Raw genomic sequence first — 14,872 nt, forward strand, 5'->3', positions numbered from 1 at the left:
CACCATAGCGGCGATCCCGGTATACATCAGACGTATGATTCCACAAAAGCGAAATGCTTCGCGAGATGTGCGCACCAAACAATGCATCTTCCGTCAACGATTGTCTTCCTCGCTGAGCACAGGGCGGATAAATAATGATTCAAAAAATTGACTCATGAGCACTGTCATTTGTCCATGGCTGATTCGTTATATATTGACGACCAGATACAGATCACACAGCTATTCTTTCTCGTATGGGACCCTCGATGGGTCTGCTTTACAGCCAATTTCTGTTGCCCTACACGCATCACGTCAGACTATATGGAGGAAAAACCACGTAATTCGACGTACCAGATGACTAACGAATTTACCACTGTCCGCTACTGTCGTGTTGTCGAATACACCCAACATTGACCCGACGGACTCGGGCGGTTCTATCGGGCCCTTCCAGTGCGGATACACACTCGCGAACTGCTCGCCTTGCTTCTGTATATAAGGCAGGAACTCGGCCGGAGCTGTTTTGAGGGACGGATCAGTGTAACATATAATCAGTCTATTAGCCATTAGAATGAGAAGGTGTCACTGACGCGCAGTCTGGGCGGTCTTGACGACGCCGGGGCTAATGGCGAGGAAAGTAAAACCTTCGTGTTTGAGGGCATCTGGAGCAATCAAAATAAACATAAGGCAAAGCGATGTGTGCGAGGTTGAGCATGATACGCACTGGCATATTGGACGTTGACCATCTCGACCGCTGCTTTGGAAACACAATATCCAACTTGTCCAGCGAAACCAGATTCGAGAACTAATGCGGGATCTCCGAGGCCAGAAGACAGAGTGAGAATCTTCTTAAGTGATCCTTTGCGCAAGAGGGGAAGGAAGGCGTTGGTAGTCAGGATCGGGCCGAGCACGTTAGTGTTCCAGCCTTTATTCAGGTCATCTAACAAGGCGCTTTCGCTTGGGCTGCAGTGAATATGCACAAGCGTTAGATATGCCCAGGCATTAAGGGTGCACCATAATCGCCGAAAGTACGAAGAGACTTACGGGTCTGCGATGGTATGGAAACTGTAACTCACATACGCAGCATTGTTAATAAGGACGTCAAGAGAGCCACCCGTTATCTGAGCGGTTTCGGAAGCAGCCTTCTTAAGCGACTCCGAATCGACAATGTCGGCCTGGACGACATGAAGGTTCTTGTCCTGGATGGCAACCAGTCCTTCGGAGGAAGCGGGTTTGCGCGCAAGGGCAATGACTACGTTTCCTTTGGCCAAGAGCTGCTTTACGAACTCGAGCTGAAAATAGTTTTTGATGAGTTGTCAAATACCTAGTTTAAATGTCCCTATAATAGAAGACTCACACCGAGACCTCGAGAGGCCCCTACAACGACATAGGATGGCATCGTGAGGTTGAGTGCTGATTACTGTACGTGAGGTTGCAGCGGCGATGTGGGATGAAGCTCGTCTATAGTCATCGTTTATATAGGTACCAAAGCACAGGCAGCGAGGCGTTGAGTTCTGAGCATTATTCAGCCTGAACTGAGAGTCCAGCAAGCTCAAACTACAGGGGTAATCCCGAGACGGAAACAAGCCAGTGGCTGGACCGACGAAACGATAGGGCGTCTTACCATATAAAGCAAGAGTCCGGCGGCTGATCATGCTGACGTGAGCACAAAAGCCGATTTCTCGGAGACCGACTCGGAGCACTGGCAGTACAGACGAATAATTCATAAGTCGACTGGTTGGCGGCCAAAGGGCTTCAGCGAATATTCACCTATTCAGATAATACAGTTGGTTAAAGGTTACACTAGGCTGCATTTCTTGGAGTTGAGTCAAAAAGCTTCAGGGTATTGAACTAGTAGCCTCATATGGTTTATTATTGAAGTAAGGTTATGCAAATTAGGAATTTCTGTGATTTCCTCACGCGATAACTCAACGCGCATCACCAAGGCTCGACGCTGCTCTCGTGAGTCTGGTCTCTAAAACTTGTTCAACTAAACTCGTCAGTATGGCGATGGCCGCCGTTCAATTCGCCCCTGCCCCACCCCTTTCCAATCCAATTCAACGGCCTTTAAAAGGCTCACGGATATCCTCTTTCTATCCAGTCAAGGAGTTGCCCCCTCTATCCGCGCTGGACAGCGCATTTCAGCTCCAAGAGTACATCTCTTTGCTCATCCGAAAAGATGTTCATGACGTCGACGCCATCGTGTCGCTTCCAGGAAAGGGCAAAGAACGCGAAGGAAGCGAGGGTGAAGAAGGCGGCAGAGAAAACGGTGCGGATGCGCAAAAGGACGGGGGAGCAGAAGGCAAGAGCGAAGTGGTAGTTGATGAATCGTGCTGGATATATGAACAGCTGAGGTGTGTCCTTTGTGATGCACTGAGCCCGGCGCTGATGTATCTGGGATGCTCAGACGGCTAGCGCAGGACCTGTCACATCCTTTGATTACTATGTTGCAGCAGGAGTGTACGCGCCAGACATGTCCAGAGATGAAGGCTGGCGAGTGGCTTTACCTTTGCGTGGCACATGGTACTGAGGGCGCAATGGAAGTTCGTGTCGTCAATCTGTATGCATATAACGACGTGTCTGACGTTCCACGTAGCAATGCTGTGCCATAGATTACATCCTCCACACCTTGGATAGCGCAACTGCGCTGTTGAACTCCCCTCGTGCCTTTCCTTCTCGGTAAGCTTCTCTCTCGATGACTCCGGGCCTAAGCGTACAACTATCGAATATATTGGCAGATTGTCTATACCCGTTTCGTCTAATCGCCATTTCTCTTCCCTCGCGCGTCGTCTAGGCAGGATTTTCGCACACGCATACTTCCACCACCGCGCCGCATTTGCACAGGCCGAGGCAGAGAGCGCTCTATACGCGCGCTTCCTTGCCCTGACTTCACGCTTTGATCTCGTACCCGCCGAATTCCTTGTGATTCCCCCAGGCATTGTGGGATACGGCCAGGATGACCACGACCGGGAGATAGATGAATATCCCCGCCTGCTCGGTGCGTCGATTGACCCACGGCGCGAACGGGAGAATGTGCGTGAAGATGATCCCTCGGCCGCGCGGGGCGGACTCATTCATCTGGACGCGGACCTTCAAACGCTCACGGGAAGCGCAAGTGAGCGACGGGATCCCAGTCCACGGAAGATAGGGAGAAACAGGACAGACACGATGGTACACAGCGAGGTAGCAAGCGTCGTAGAGGAGCTGGGACGTGCGACTGCCATGGGCGAAGGCGACGAGCTTTCGCAAGAAAGGGAGCCTGCTAGTGAACGGGAGAGGGTTCCCACAATCAGGCCTGAAGACATTGCGAAGAAGGCTGAAGAGACTGCAGAAGAAAAGGACAAACCTGTGCCGGAGCCAGAGAACTTAACGGAGAGCAGCGTGGAGCCAACTCAAGAATCCGATGCGCCAGTTGAAATGATAGAGCTCGCAGTCCCTCAATCTGAGGAGCTTGAGCCAGAAGTAGCTTTAACAGATGTGGCTGAGTTGGCCCCGGACACGGCTGTTTCATCCGAGATTCTGTCCAAGCCCGCGCATGCCGAGGCAGACACGGCTGGTGCATCGGCGACAGCCCCCACGGAAGTTGACATCACACTCGAGAGCCCCGCAGATCCGGATGCTGCCATGGAACGTGTATCAAATGCACTGGAGGTCGAGGAACCTGCGTCTGCTTCAACTGAAATTGAGCATGACGTTTCAGAGATAGTGGAGGTCGCGGCGGAAGAAACCATGACCGTTGAGGAAGACCGTCAAGAGTCTGTCCAGGAAGACGTTGTCCAAGATGCGGTACCGAACCACACCGCCGAGAACATCGAGGAGCTGTGTGTGAATGTGGAGCCCGTCATATTCGCGGAGGCGCCGCATGTGGAGGCAGAGCCAGCACCGGTGCCAGAAGAAGCTCAGGAACATGATGTAGTCACCCATGATGACGAGGTGGACACGGAAGAATATGTCACGGAACCCACGCCCGCCTTGGAGGAACCTACGGAGGTGGTTGAGGGTGAAGCGAAAGTGGATGAAGAAGAGGAAGAAGAAAAGTCCAGCATTGAGGCAATACCTGCGCTCGATGCTGAGGTTGAGGGGGATGTATGAGTCGCACGGGCTTCTATATTTGCAGCCACCACCGCGAGGTGGGAGTGTGTGTAGGATAAGTAATGACCTGACGATTGCCAGTATACGCCAGTTAGGATCTCTGTTCCGTGATGCTACGCGCTATTTTTCTGACGGTGCACAGACCGTACAGGTTCAGTCGAGCTCCAGTATGAGTAGAGGTGGTAAAGTGATGGCTGGTTGGTCGAGTTTCGTACGGTAAATATCACATGCTGAAAGACTAGGCACCGTAACCTCCAGGAAGACGTACGATGCCCCTAAAGGCTTCGATTCCTGAGCACGGCGGTCCTTGTGGCACGGTTACGCTGTGTACACCTCAACCCACTGCCAAGGAAACATGCTCGGTAAAAAATCGCGTTCTCTAAGCGTTAATCCCGGACGCGACAGACCTCATGCCACCATTGCCAAAGATATCCGTAGCGATGGTGAATCAAACTCACGAGTGGCACCACTGCGGTCAACATGTGAGATCAGGCGCGATCCAAGTGGAGATAGGTGTGCACTCGGCGACATTTGAGTGTGTCCACATCAATGAGTTCGAGGCGACTTCAGTTGAGTTGGGAGGGTGTAGTGATCAATGGAGGTGAGCCAGTTCGTCGACATCCCCCCAGTCCTTGGACCATGATGTAGGTTTGACCGTCTAGTTGTGCGCATATGGCTTGAGATGTGCGCCAACGTCTTGCGTTATCACGGGCCGATGGAAAATGATCTCCCGCTCGGGACATTCGTCAACATCGGGCGCTGTGAATCGTGATTAGTATCAAATCAATACACGGATCATGTCGGTAAGTAGTGTCTACCAATTTACCGTGTACACTTGCAGATACCTTCGGGATATCACAGCAGCGCCTTCGTGTCAAGCGTGTCTGATTGTTGAGCGCGCGGACTGTGGACACCCGTGTCGATGAGTTGGTGGTCTACCAATTTTCACTGAGCTTCATCAATACGAGAGTATTGAAGGAGATGCTTGCCTGAGACAGACCATGTGGCTTAACCCTAGCGATGGCTTAGCGTTACCAAGTGGCCAATGGAATCAGCCGATATAGGCCGATGATCAGGATGCTGAATCGATGCCCCAGGAAACTTGGAAAGTGGCCGCCTATTGCCCTCAAAAGTGCTTACTAGATCAATGAGCGAGCTTACCGCCCAAGGTACCCGCGGCTCGCCAACGGTGCCATGAAAGATTCTGGACTGCGGACCATGCACTGCGGTTACTAACTTGTATTCGTGTTATCGGGCCGCATCTGTCATGACAGTGTGGCCCACTAGCATAGCTTCACTAAGGATAATAGCAAGGCTGACCGTCATTGGTCTTTCTTACCCAAGCACCGGAGATATGCGCACGAGTGAAACGTACCTTGCTATTAGTACTGACGCTGCATTTGAGCAGCTGGCGCCTGCTGGGGCCCTGGTGTGTAGGCGCTGTGCCAACCGGGGCGCGCTCATCAGCAGGCTTACGTGACCGGAAGACGAGCTCCGGGCCACTAACGAGGATTTGTCGCGCGGGCCTCAGTGCTCGATCGACGCGCCGTTCCCTTGTGGTGCGAATCAAAGCCTGCGGAGAATTGTCACATTGCGCTGCCGTGGTCCACGCAATCTGCTTGTCTTCAGCCGGCGCGCGTATATAACAATCCTCCCTTCCACCCAATGTCATATTCGTGTCTACTCTACTCCCCTCCCTACTCCTAGTAGTTTTCCTGCTCATGGATCGCTCTTCACACGACGAGCCTTCCAAGGAAGACAATGCCTCGACCCAGATCGACCATTCTCTCAAGCAGTCCGAGTCTCGCGACATAGTTGAGACAGAGCATTCTCGGGGCCCTCATGTCGAGGTGGACTTCTTCGATCCTGCCGGGGTACATGAGCTTCGCAAAACAATAACCCAAATGTCGGGACAGAGGAGGGACGACGTCAACCCATCCAAGGCATCCCGGATCTCAGATGCGAGTTCGGACGCAACATTATCGCCTGGCGACGGTCCTTTTGATTTCGAGAAGACGCTGCGGCTAGCTGTCCGGAAGTGCGTCTCTCTCTCTTTGTTGCGCGCGGAAATCGATTAAAATTCGCAATATGTAGAGCGGAGGAGTCGGAAATTAAGCTCCGGGAGCTCGGTGTGGTATTCGAAGACTTGCGAGTGGTCGGTCTTGGCGCAGCGACCACCTACCAGCCGACTTTGGGTTCCACTCTCAATCCCTTGAACTTTATCGAAACTGCTAAACAGTTACGCCATCCCCCCACTCGCGACCTCTTGAGTGGATTCGAAGGATGCGTCAGACCGGGAGAGATGCTTCGTACGCTTGTTTACAGACGGTATGCTGATTTACGACTAACATTTCTGATGCAGTCGTGCTTGGAAGTCCCGGTGCCGGCTGCAGCACCCTTTTGCGAACGCTCGCGAACCAACGGAGCGACTTCCACGCGGTGCACGGTGACGTGCACTATGACTCCTTCACACCGGAGGAGATTCACAAGCATTACCGGGGCGACGTGCAGTACTGCCCAGAAGACGATGTGCACTTCCCCACCCTCACCGTCAAGGAGACGCTTGGTTTTGCTGCGAGAATGCGAACGCCGCGAACACGCATTCATTCCAGCCGCGAGGAACATATCGAGTCGTTGACCTCGGTGTTGGCCACGATCTTTGGCCTGCGGCATGCGCAGAACACGCTAGTTGGTGACGCCGGAATCCGAGGCGTTAGCGGTGGGGAGAAGAAGCGTGTATCCATCAGTGAAGTGATGGCCACAAGGAGTCTGTTGACCTCTTGGGACAAGTGCGTTCCTATCGTGCTTAAATGAATTTATATGCTGAATTATTGCTGCCCCAAAGCTCTACTCGTGGACTTGAGTAGGTATTTTTTTTTTATCATCAGCGCTCCGATCGTTAATTCTCGACTCACAGTGCGTCTACCGCTCTCGAATTCGTCCGGGCTCTTCGGTTGGCGACGGACATTGGCCGCACCTCGACTATCGTCTCGATCTACCAAGCTGGGGAGTCTCTTTACGAGCTCTTCGACAAGGTCTGCGTAATCTACGAGGGCAAGATGGCGTATTTTGGTTCCGCCAAGCGTGCGCGGCAATATTTCATTGACATGGGGTACGAGCCAGCGAATCGCCAAACGACGGCCGACTTCCTCGTCGCGGTCACAGATCCGAACGGACGGACCGCCCGCCCAGGCTTCGAGGCACGCGCGCCACGAACGGCGGTCGAGTTCGCCGAGTACTTCAAGTCGAGCGATCTCGGCGCGCTGAATCGGGAGGACATGGAAACGTACAAGGAGACGTCGGTAGGCAAACCAGAGAAGGCGCTGGAATATCGTGAGAGCTCGCGAGCGGAACACGCAAAGACAACACCGCCAGGCAGCTCGTTCATCATCTCGCTTCCGATGCAGGCCCGTGCCCTTATGCTTCGTAGACTCCAGATCATCAAGGGTGCGAAGGCGGCGCAGGTCATTCAGACCGCGTGAGTATCCATTTCCCTGGTGTAGAATTATTCTAACGCACCGTCGTCTGCAGCACTTTCATCCTCCAGGCTGTGATTGTCGGTACCATATTTTTGCGGCTTAGTGATACAACTGCGACATTTTTCTCGCGTGGTGGTGTCCTCTTCTTGTACGCCATCTTTGCCAATGAGGTATACTGAAGATACTAATTATTTGAAATATGATAGCGGGCTTCTGTTTGCAGCTTTGTCGACTATGGCAGAGATCCCTGCGCTCTTTGCGCAGCGGCCGATTGTCCTCCGGCATTCCCGAGCGGCGATGTATCATCCGTACATGGAAGCACTCGCCTTGACACTTATCGACATGCCCATGACGGCCATCACACTCATTTTCTTTTCTATCGTGCTTTATTTCTTGGTTGGGTTGCAGCAGTCTGCTGCGCAGTTTTTGTGCGTCTGCTCACATCGTATAGATGGTTCCCTACTGACTCTGCGACAGCACATTCCTTTTGTTCGTCGTCACGATCACGATCTCTATGAAGGCGTACTTCCGTGCCCTGGCCGCAGTATTCAAGAGTCCAGCACCTGCTCAGGCCATCGCCGGTGTGTCTGTCCTGATCTTGACCCTCTACACCGGTTACAACATCCCGCCACCGAGCATGATTGGCGCACTGAAGTGGATCACGTACATTAACGTTCGTCTATTCTTGTGCTCGCGGTATTTTTCTGGAGACTGACTACGTTACGTACAGCCGCTCAAGTATGGTTTCGAGGCGCTGATGGTCAACGAGTTCCACACGATCAACGGGGAGTGTGCGACGCTCGTCCCGCAGGGCCCAGGCTACACAAACATCACGCTCGCGAACCAAGTCTGTACCACTGTCGGCTCGCTCCCCGGTCAGGCGCAAGTCAATGGCGCGCGGTACTTGGGAATGTCTTTCCAGTACTACTACAGCCACCTATGGCGGGTGAGTTGCACAGCTTGTGGCAGAAAGTGGCTTCACTCACGTTTGTCGGGATGCATCTCAGAATTTTGGAATCAACGTGGCGTTTGGCATCGGCTTTATTATCATTCTTCTCATTGTCACCGAGCTGAACAGCAAGTCGTCTGTGGGCTCTTCGGTGACCTTGTTCAAGCGCGGGTCCAAGGCTGTCACTGCTGCCAGGTCGTCTACTTTGGATGAAGAGAAGATTGAGAGCACCCACGAGACCGTCGCTGGCGCTGCGATGGAAGTGAAGAATGCAATGGTAGAAGCATCTGCCACGAAGAACACGTTCTCCTTCCAGGGTCTTACCTACGTCGTTCCGGTCAGTGATGGTCACCGCAGGCTGCTGGACGACGTCTCCGGCTATGTCGCGCCTGGTAAACTGACGGCTCTCATGGGTGAATCTGGTGCGGGCAAGGTGTGTCACGTCTACATAAATTGGCTTGATTGTTCTAAACTCACATCATCACCTCGTTCAGACCACTCTGCTGAACGTGCTCTCTGAGCGCACTACTGGCGGCGTTGTCACCGGTGACAGGCTCATGAATGGCCAGGCCCTTCCCATCGACTTCCGAGCACAGACGTAAGCATAAAATGATACAACTGTCGGACGTGTCTTCTCATACGGTTCGTTATGTTGCAGTGGCTATGTTCAGCAAATGGACACGCACTTGCCCACTGCGACGGTGCGCGAGGCTCTGTTGTTCTCTGCCAAACTGCGCCAGCCCGCATCCGTGCCACTCGAGGAGAAGGAAGCTTACGTCGACAAGTGCCTGAAGATGTGTGGTTTGGAAGCGTACGCGGATGCTGTAGTTGGTTCGTTGGGCGTCGAGCATCGCAAGCGAACGACGATTGGTGTCGAACTCGTCGCAAAGGTAGGTTTGATTCTGGTGCCAAGACAAGAAACCTTGCTGATCCAGTCCTTATATCCAGCCCTCCCTCATCTTCCTCGACGAGCCCACATCCGGTCTCGACTCCCAAAGTGCTTGGGCTATTGTGTGCTTCTTGCGCAATCTCGCAGACAGCGGTCAATCGATTGTGTGCACGTATGTATAGATCACTCTGTCTACCAAATTGCTTCTTATCCTCGACTCGCAGTATCCATCAACCGTCGGCGGAATTGTTCGAAGTCTTTGATCGGCTGCTTCTTCTGCGTAAGGGTGGGCAGACGGTGTACTTCGGAGACCTTGGACACAGATCGACCCAGCTCATCAACTACTTCGAACGTAGCGGAGGCCGCCCCTGCGGTGACGCAGAGAACCCGTTCGTACTATTTTCCTTGAATCGTTATAGACAACTGACGGTGATTTTCAGTGCGGAGTACATTTTAGACGTGATCGGAGCGGGTGCCACGGCTTCTAGCGACATCGACTGGTATGAGAAATGGAAAGCATCGAACGAGTCTCGGCAGCTCGCTTGCGAACTTGAAGAGATCCACTCTGAAGGCCGACAACGTCCGCCAGTCACTGCAGCCATGCTCAACGAATTCTCGACGTCTTGGGGATACCAGGTCACGACATTGTTGCGGAGGACTCTGTCGTCGTATTGGCGCGACCCGTCCTACCTCATGTCGAAACTCGGGGTGAATATCGCTGCAGGACTGCTCATTGGCTTCACGTTCTTCAAGGCAAAAGACAGCATCCAGGGAACACAGAACAAGCTCTTCGTAAGTGCCCTGTCTGACCAATTTGACATGCGGTATTAATGCCAGTGCAGGCTGTGTTCATGTCCACGATCATCAGTGTTCCGCTCTCGAACCAGCTACAAGTGCCGTTCTTGGATATGCGTACGATTTATGAAATCCGCGAAAGACATAGTAGTATGTACAGCTGGACAGCCTTGATAACGGCGCAGATCCTTGCCGAGATTCCATGGAACATCCTTGGGTCATCCCTGTACTTCCTCTGCTGGTTCTGGACGGTCAGCTTCCCCAACGATCGCGCAGGATTCACGTACCTCATGCTTGGAGTCGTGTTCCCAATCTACTACACAACAATCGGCCAGGCGGTAGCAGCCATTTGCCCAAATGCCGAGATTGCAGCGTTACTGTTCAGCTTCCTCTTCTCTTTCGTACTCTCATTGTGAGTAGCCAATTCTTTCTTCCGCATCTCACCTTTGACATTTGATTTGTGCGCTAGCAATGGTGTTCTGCAACCGTTCAGGGAGCTCGGCTGGTGGCAGTGGATGTACCGTCTGTCCCCATTCACCTACCTCATTGAGGCACTTCTCGGACAAGGTTTGTCGCCCTCGTTTGATGTTGTATCTGAGTTGACATAGTGCTAACGTAAAAACCTGCAGCTGTTGGCCGTACCGTGATCAACTGCGCCGCGGAAGAGCTCGTCACTTTAGACCCTCCTTCTGGGACAACTTGCGCGCAGTATCTGAACCCCTACATCAACTCGACGGGAGGTTATCTAACAAACCCTGACGCCTCGAGTGGCTGCATGTACTGCAGCTACAGCTCGACGGACGCGTTCCTCAGCGAGTCGTTCAATATCTACTATTCTCACCATTGGCGGGATTTCGGGATTTTCTGCGCGTACATCGTGTTCAACGTAGGTTGCCTTCACCCATTACATCTGGTACGCTCACTAAGTCGGATTTGTTTGCAGTTTGTCTGTGTGTACCTCTTCACGTATCTCTTCCGGGTGCGCACGGGCAGTCTTCTCGGCTCATTGAAGAAACGCCTCGCTCGGAGCAGGTCGTAAACATGCATGGGAACGACGAGTCTCGGTAGATGTATCTTATGGCCTCTATCTAGAGTAGATCTTCAATCTTACGATCAAGCACATTCACGGACTCACAGCAGTTACTCCACTCAATGTGACAATATTCATCAGCGACGATCCATACCCTACTTATTTAGATGATTTTACGTAACCTGCACACATCTGCTAGTAATGCGCAATATAGCTCTCCATTTTTGTCGGCTGCATGGGGCAAATCGTTCGTTCGAGTTTTTTTCTATCGCACAAATCTCCAGAAGCTTGTCGAAGACCATAGATGAAGTGGTCAGGTTGAGGATGATATCTCCAGCGGCCGCATAGTATTCGGAAGATTGAGTAGTCCCTCCGTCGCACGCAGCCAAAACACCTGAGAGGACCAACGACACAAAATTCAGCACATGCGAATGATGGAACTCGGAGGTACTAGAACTAGAGCCATTCAGAGTCATCTATAAGTTTGACTAGTAGATCTAACAACTTGAGAATGTGGAAACACAGGCAAACGAGTGAGGATCATCTCGAGTTCGGGGGCAAGATTCAGACAGGATACCGACCCGAAGGGATGGGAAGTAGGTGTTCATTGTATTTCCCATTTGAGCCTACTAGTACTAGTATCAAGTACACAGTCGATTGAATCGGAAGATTTGCTTATTCGGACAGGGACCATGACAAGAGAATCTGTCAATAATGAGAACACGGACTGAAGGGGATGCTCTCGAATAGCACACGGGGCGAAGGAAGGACCTGAACTAACGGCACGGACCAGATGGTTCGTACCTCCGATGCAAATGTTCAACAGAACTGTGATATTTGGGGACTGCGTCCGTGGACCGCGGCCGTCATATGTGACATTATCCAGTGGTTCAAGGAGATGATGGATAATTGCATTATTAGCGTAATTGTAACCCACACACACCTTGCTCTACTAATGGAGGGTTACGCGGCTTTGTCACGCTCTCGACCAATCAAGTTCAATGAGTGAGGTCCTGTTCTACATGCTGGAATCTAGAAAACAAATTCTCCAGGGAATGCCGAATGAAGCGATGAAGCGAAATGTGAATATACTCGTATAATAGATGCAATGTAGCTTCATCACAACATGGGCTGAAAATTTGGACAAATACCATTAGGGCAACTGAACAACTAATAGATGAGCTCGATGGACTCGGTATTGGCGAAAACTTACGAGGATGCAGTCAGGCTCGGTGGAGGTGGGTCGCTTGTTTGTAGAAACAGCTGTGCGCGAACATACATGATCTTACGCGTCTCCTAATGGTCTGCGTAGAGGGAGACGTGGGAGCAAAAGGATTCAAGATTCCGCGCATCTATTTTTGGATATTAAACCCGTACATTCTCAGAGAACGATGTCTGCCCTCTCATCCTCTGGGAATGAGACGTGTGCTCTCGAAGCGTTCGGAGATGAGCGGGGGGTAGCGCATTTCGAAAGCAGACAGTCGAGAAACCTTGCACTATACTCATCTTCAATAGATCATCAACGCTGCATTGACTGTAACCGTGCCAACTCAGATATGTCAAAAATGCGGCTCGATATACTGGAGATCAGGTTTCAGCCTCACTTTGTTCATCGAGATGTCGAGCGTGAGTGCACCTGGAACCTTGTTGGAGATCACATCATGTCTGGGGAACGCTTGCGTCTGATAGTTTATGGACATGTATGAGCTGCAACTGGACGAGGGCCGCCTGAGCCGAATTACATGAAGTTCTTGGCACTCCTAGTACTTGAAGTTGGAGGAAATTGATATTGATGGTGCAAATAGACTTAGATAGCTGCAAAGGCTGTATCCCATGTTGATGATCTGTCAGGAACATTTCAAGCAAGCTATCAAGTTTGAAGTCATCTTTACTATCCGTTGACCTCGCTGATTCGTGGGGTCCCCTGCCAAAAACGGATTTGTTCATCTGCCGAAAGACGTCGACGATGGCTTGATCATTTCACCGATACAGGCACGATTAGACGCTTTCCCTCATCCCATGAGGTCTATGGTCCAAAATCTGACTATAGAAAACGAGATGCAAGCTCGTTCTAAACGCGCTCAGGCTCGGGAGGTTAGGGTGCTGTCGGTGTTGATTCTCCAGCTACCGGCCTGCGCCCTTCGCAAAAGCAGCGCAAACGTACACGAGCAAACGATCGAGCTTCCTTTGGTATGTGGAGTGGGTCGCAAGACGTTCAGGTGGTCGCATGCGTTCATTACGTTTAAGAGTGCGCTGACTCAGAGGCGCTAAGGAGGTCGAGGGGCGACAAAGCGCTGGCCGGTAGCATTCGCCGCGTACAGTAATATTCGTGAGCGGTATGAGACTCGTCGCGGCTTCGCGATTAAAGCCGCGTCCTAGAAGTTCAACGCGTTGGATTCCTGCTCCCTCTTCCGGGCCATTTCTATGTTCCAGACTTGACTGAGTCGCGCCAGCGGAATGCAATTATTCTGTTATCTTCTCTACCCGCTCTGGATGTTCTGCTCTGCTTGCTAATCGAGAAAGCCATCTATGAGTCCTCTGAAGTTATATTCTGGCCTTTTCAGGACACACGTTTCGCTGAGCAAAGATCTGCTGTATCTGTCGTATGCATCAGCATCATGATTGCGTCGCGGAAGGGTCATCAATATTTCATTTTCACGGATCGAAGCTCTGGAACGTCGCTACGTGGATGATTGGTGAGTGAACTTGGATGCATCCGTGTCAAATTATTCAGAAAGACTGTCGAACTACTAGCCCAAGTTGCATCTAGAACGTGCTATTCAGGTGGTCTCCGCCTCAACTTTGTTTCAACACAGCCCTTATCCTTACAGCTACTTCTCTGTAGAGAATGGAACAATTATTGATTCATTTCTTATAAGGTTCATCTCGGTTCGCACGTTGTCTATCTCGCCGTGATCATTAGCTAGAGAAATATTGTCCTGGTCACGGATGCCGATGCTCTTGGTTTCAAGTGGCTGTTCAACATCGCGGCCAATCAATTCCAAATCTTGCTCATAGGAAATACTTCAATGATCCATCATTGGATGAACTCATAGGCAACTTGCAGTTGGTTTGCATTCTGTGCGAAAGCATGGCTCACGCACGTTTGGTCCACTGCGCATACGCGACCGATATTATACACATCCATCAAGGTATCTCACGCTGGTCAGAGGCTTTGATGTTCTGACAGATGACAGGTACAATGAACCAGCCCTAGATCTGCATCGTGGTCATCAGTGACAGATCTACTGAGTGATACGGCTGCCATGGCTTCACTAGTAAGCAAAAGTGATTCTGGACACTTTTACTCCCGAAAAGCTTCTTCGGTCGTACAATTACGCAATTGCCCTTCCTTGGGACATAGAAGCTTCTTCGTCTCATGAGGTTTTGGGAGCATGCGTTCTACTTCAACACTTCGTCAACGACGGGGACCATTGACGAGTACAGGCTTGGTGCCCAATTCTCGAATATCGGATGAGCTCGATCAATGATTGTTGATAGATGCTCTTGTCGAGGCTGGCTTCCCTTGTCTTCTGATTACCCAGGCTTATGGTGATTGAGAGGACCCAGCGCATATAAATGGGTTTGTATGGGTACTGCGACGTCTCATCTCGCATCCAGTGCAGTTGTCATTCTTTTCAAAGTTTTACCTCGAACTCAAG

General features: G+C 51.5%; 3 protein-coding genes across 3 annotated transcripts; 2 read left to right on the forward strand and 1 right to left on the reverse strand.

The window, feature by feature from the left end:
* Positions 1-256: 256 nt before the first annotated feature.
* Positions 257-1,375, reverse strand: FIBRA_02823 (uncharacterized protein; the record flags this gene model as incomplete). Its single annotated transcript, XM_012324674.1, has 6 exons — positions 257-277; positions 331-494; positions 567-638; positions 701-939; positions 1,021-1,268; positions 1,334-1,375. 6 exons carry the CDS (start codon positions 1,373-1,375, stop codon positions 257-259), a joined length of 786 nt encoding a protein of 261 aa, XP_012180064.1.
* Positions 1,376-1,980: 605 nt separating this feature from the next.
* Positions 1,981-4,068, forward strand: FIBRA_02824 (uncharacterized protein; the record flags this gene model as incomplete). Its single annotated transcript, XM_012324675.1, has 4 exons — positions 1,981-2,330; positions 2,384-2,519; positions 2,573-2,655; positions 2,715-4,068. 4 exons carry the CDS (start codon positions 1,981-1,983, stop codon positions 4,066-4,068), a joined length of 1,923 nt encoding a protein of 640 aa, XP_012180065.1.
* A 1,721-nt stretch (positions 4,069-5,789) lies between these two features.
* On the forward strand, positions 5,790-11,219 carry FIBRA_02825 (uncharacterized protein; the record flags this gene model as incomplete). Its single annotated transcript, XM_012324676.1, has 19 exons — positions 5,790-6,106; positions 6,163-6,377; positions 6,431-6,857; positions 6,914-6,931; positions 6,986-7,546; positions 7,600-7,695; positions 7,754-7,975; positions 8,025-8,220; positions 8,278-8,493; positions 8,555-8,929; positions 8,991-9,094; positions 9,155-9,386; positions 9,445-9,557; positions 9,610-9,774; positions 9,826-10,177; positions 10,228-10,592; positions 10,650-10,747; positions 10,810-11,066; positions 11,124-11,219. The coding sequence occupies 19 exons, from the start codon at positions 5,790-5,792 to the stop codon at positions 11,217-11,219; spliced, it is 4,425 nt and encodes a 1,474-aa protein (XP_012180066.1).
* Between the last annotated feature and the right edge of the window lie 3,653 nt (positions 11,220-14,872).

The sequence above is a fragment of the Fibroporia radiculosa genome (genome assembly GCF_000313525.1).
Source record: "Fibroporia radiculosa TFFH 294 genomic supercontigs, scaffold1430, whole genome shotgun sequence".
Lineage (NCBI taxonomy): Eukaryota > Fungi > Basidiomycota > Agaricomycetes > Polyporales > Fibroporiaceae > Fibroporia > Fibroporia radiculosa.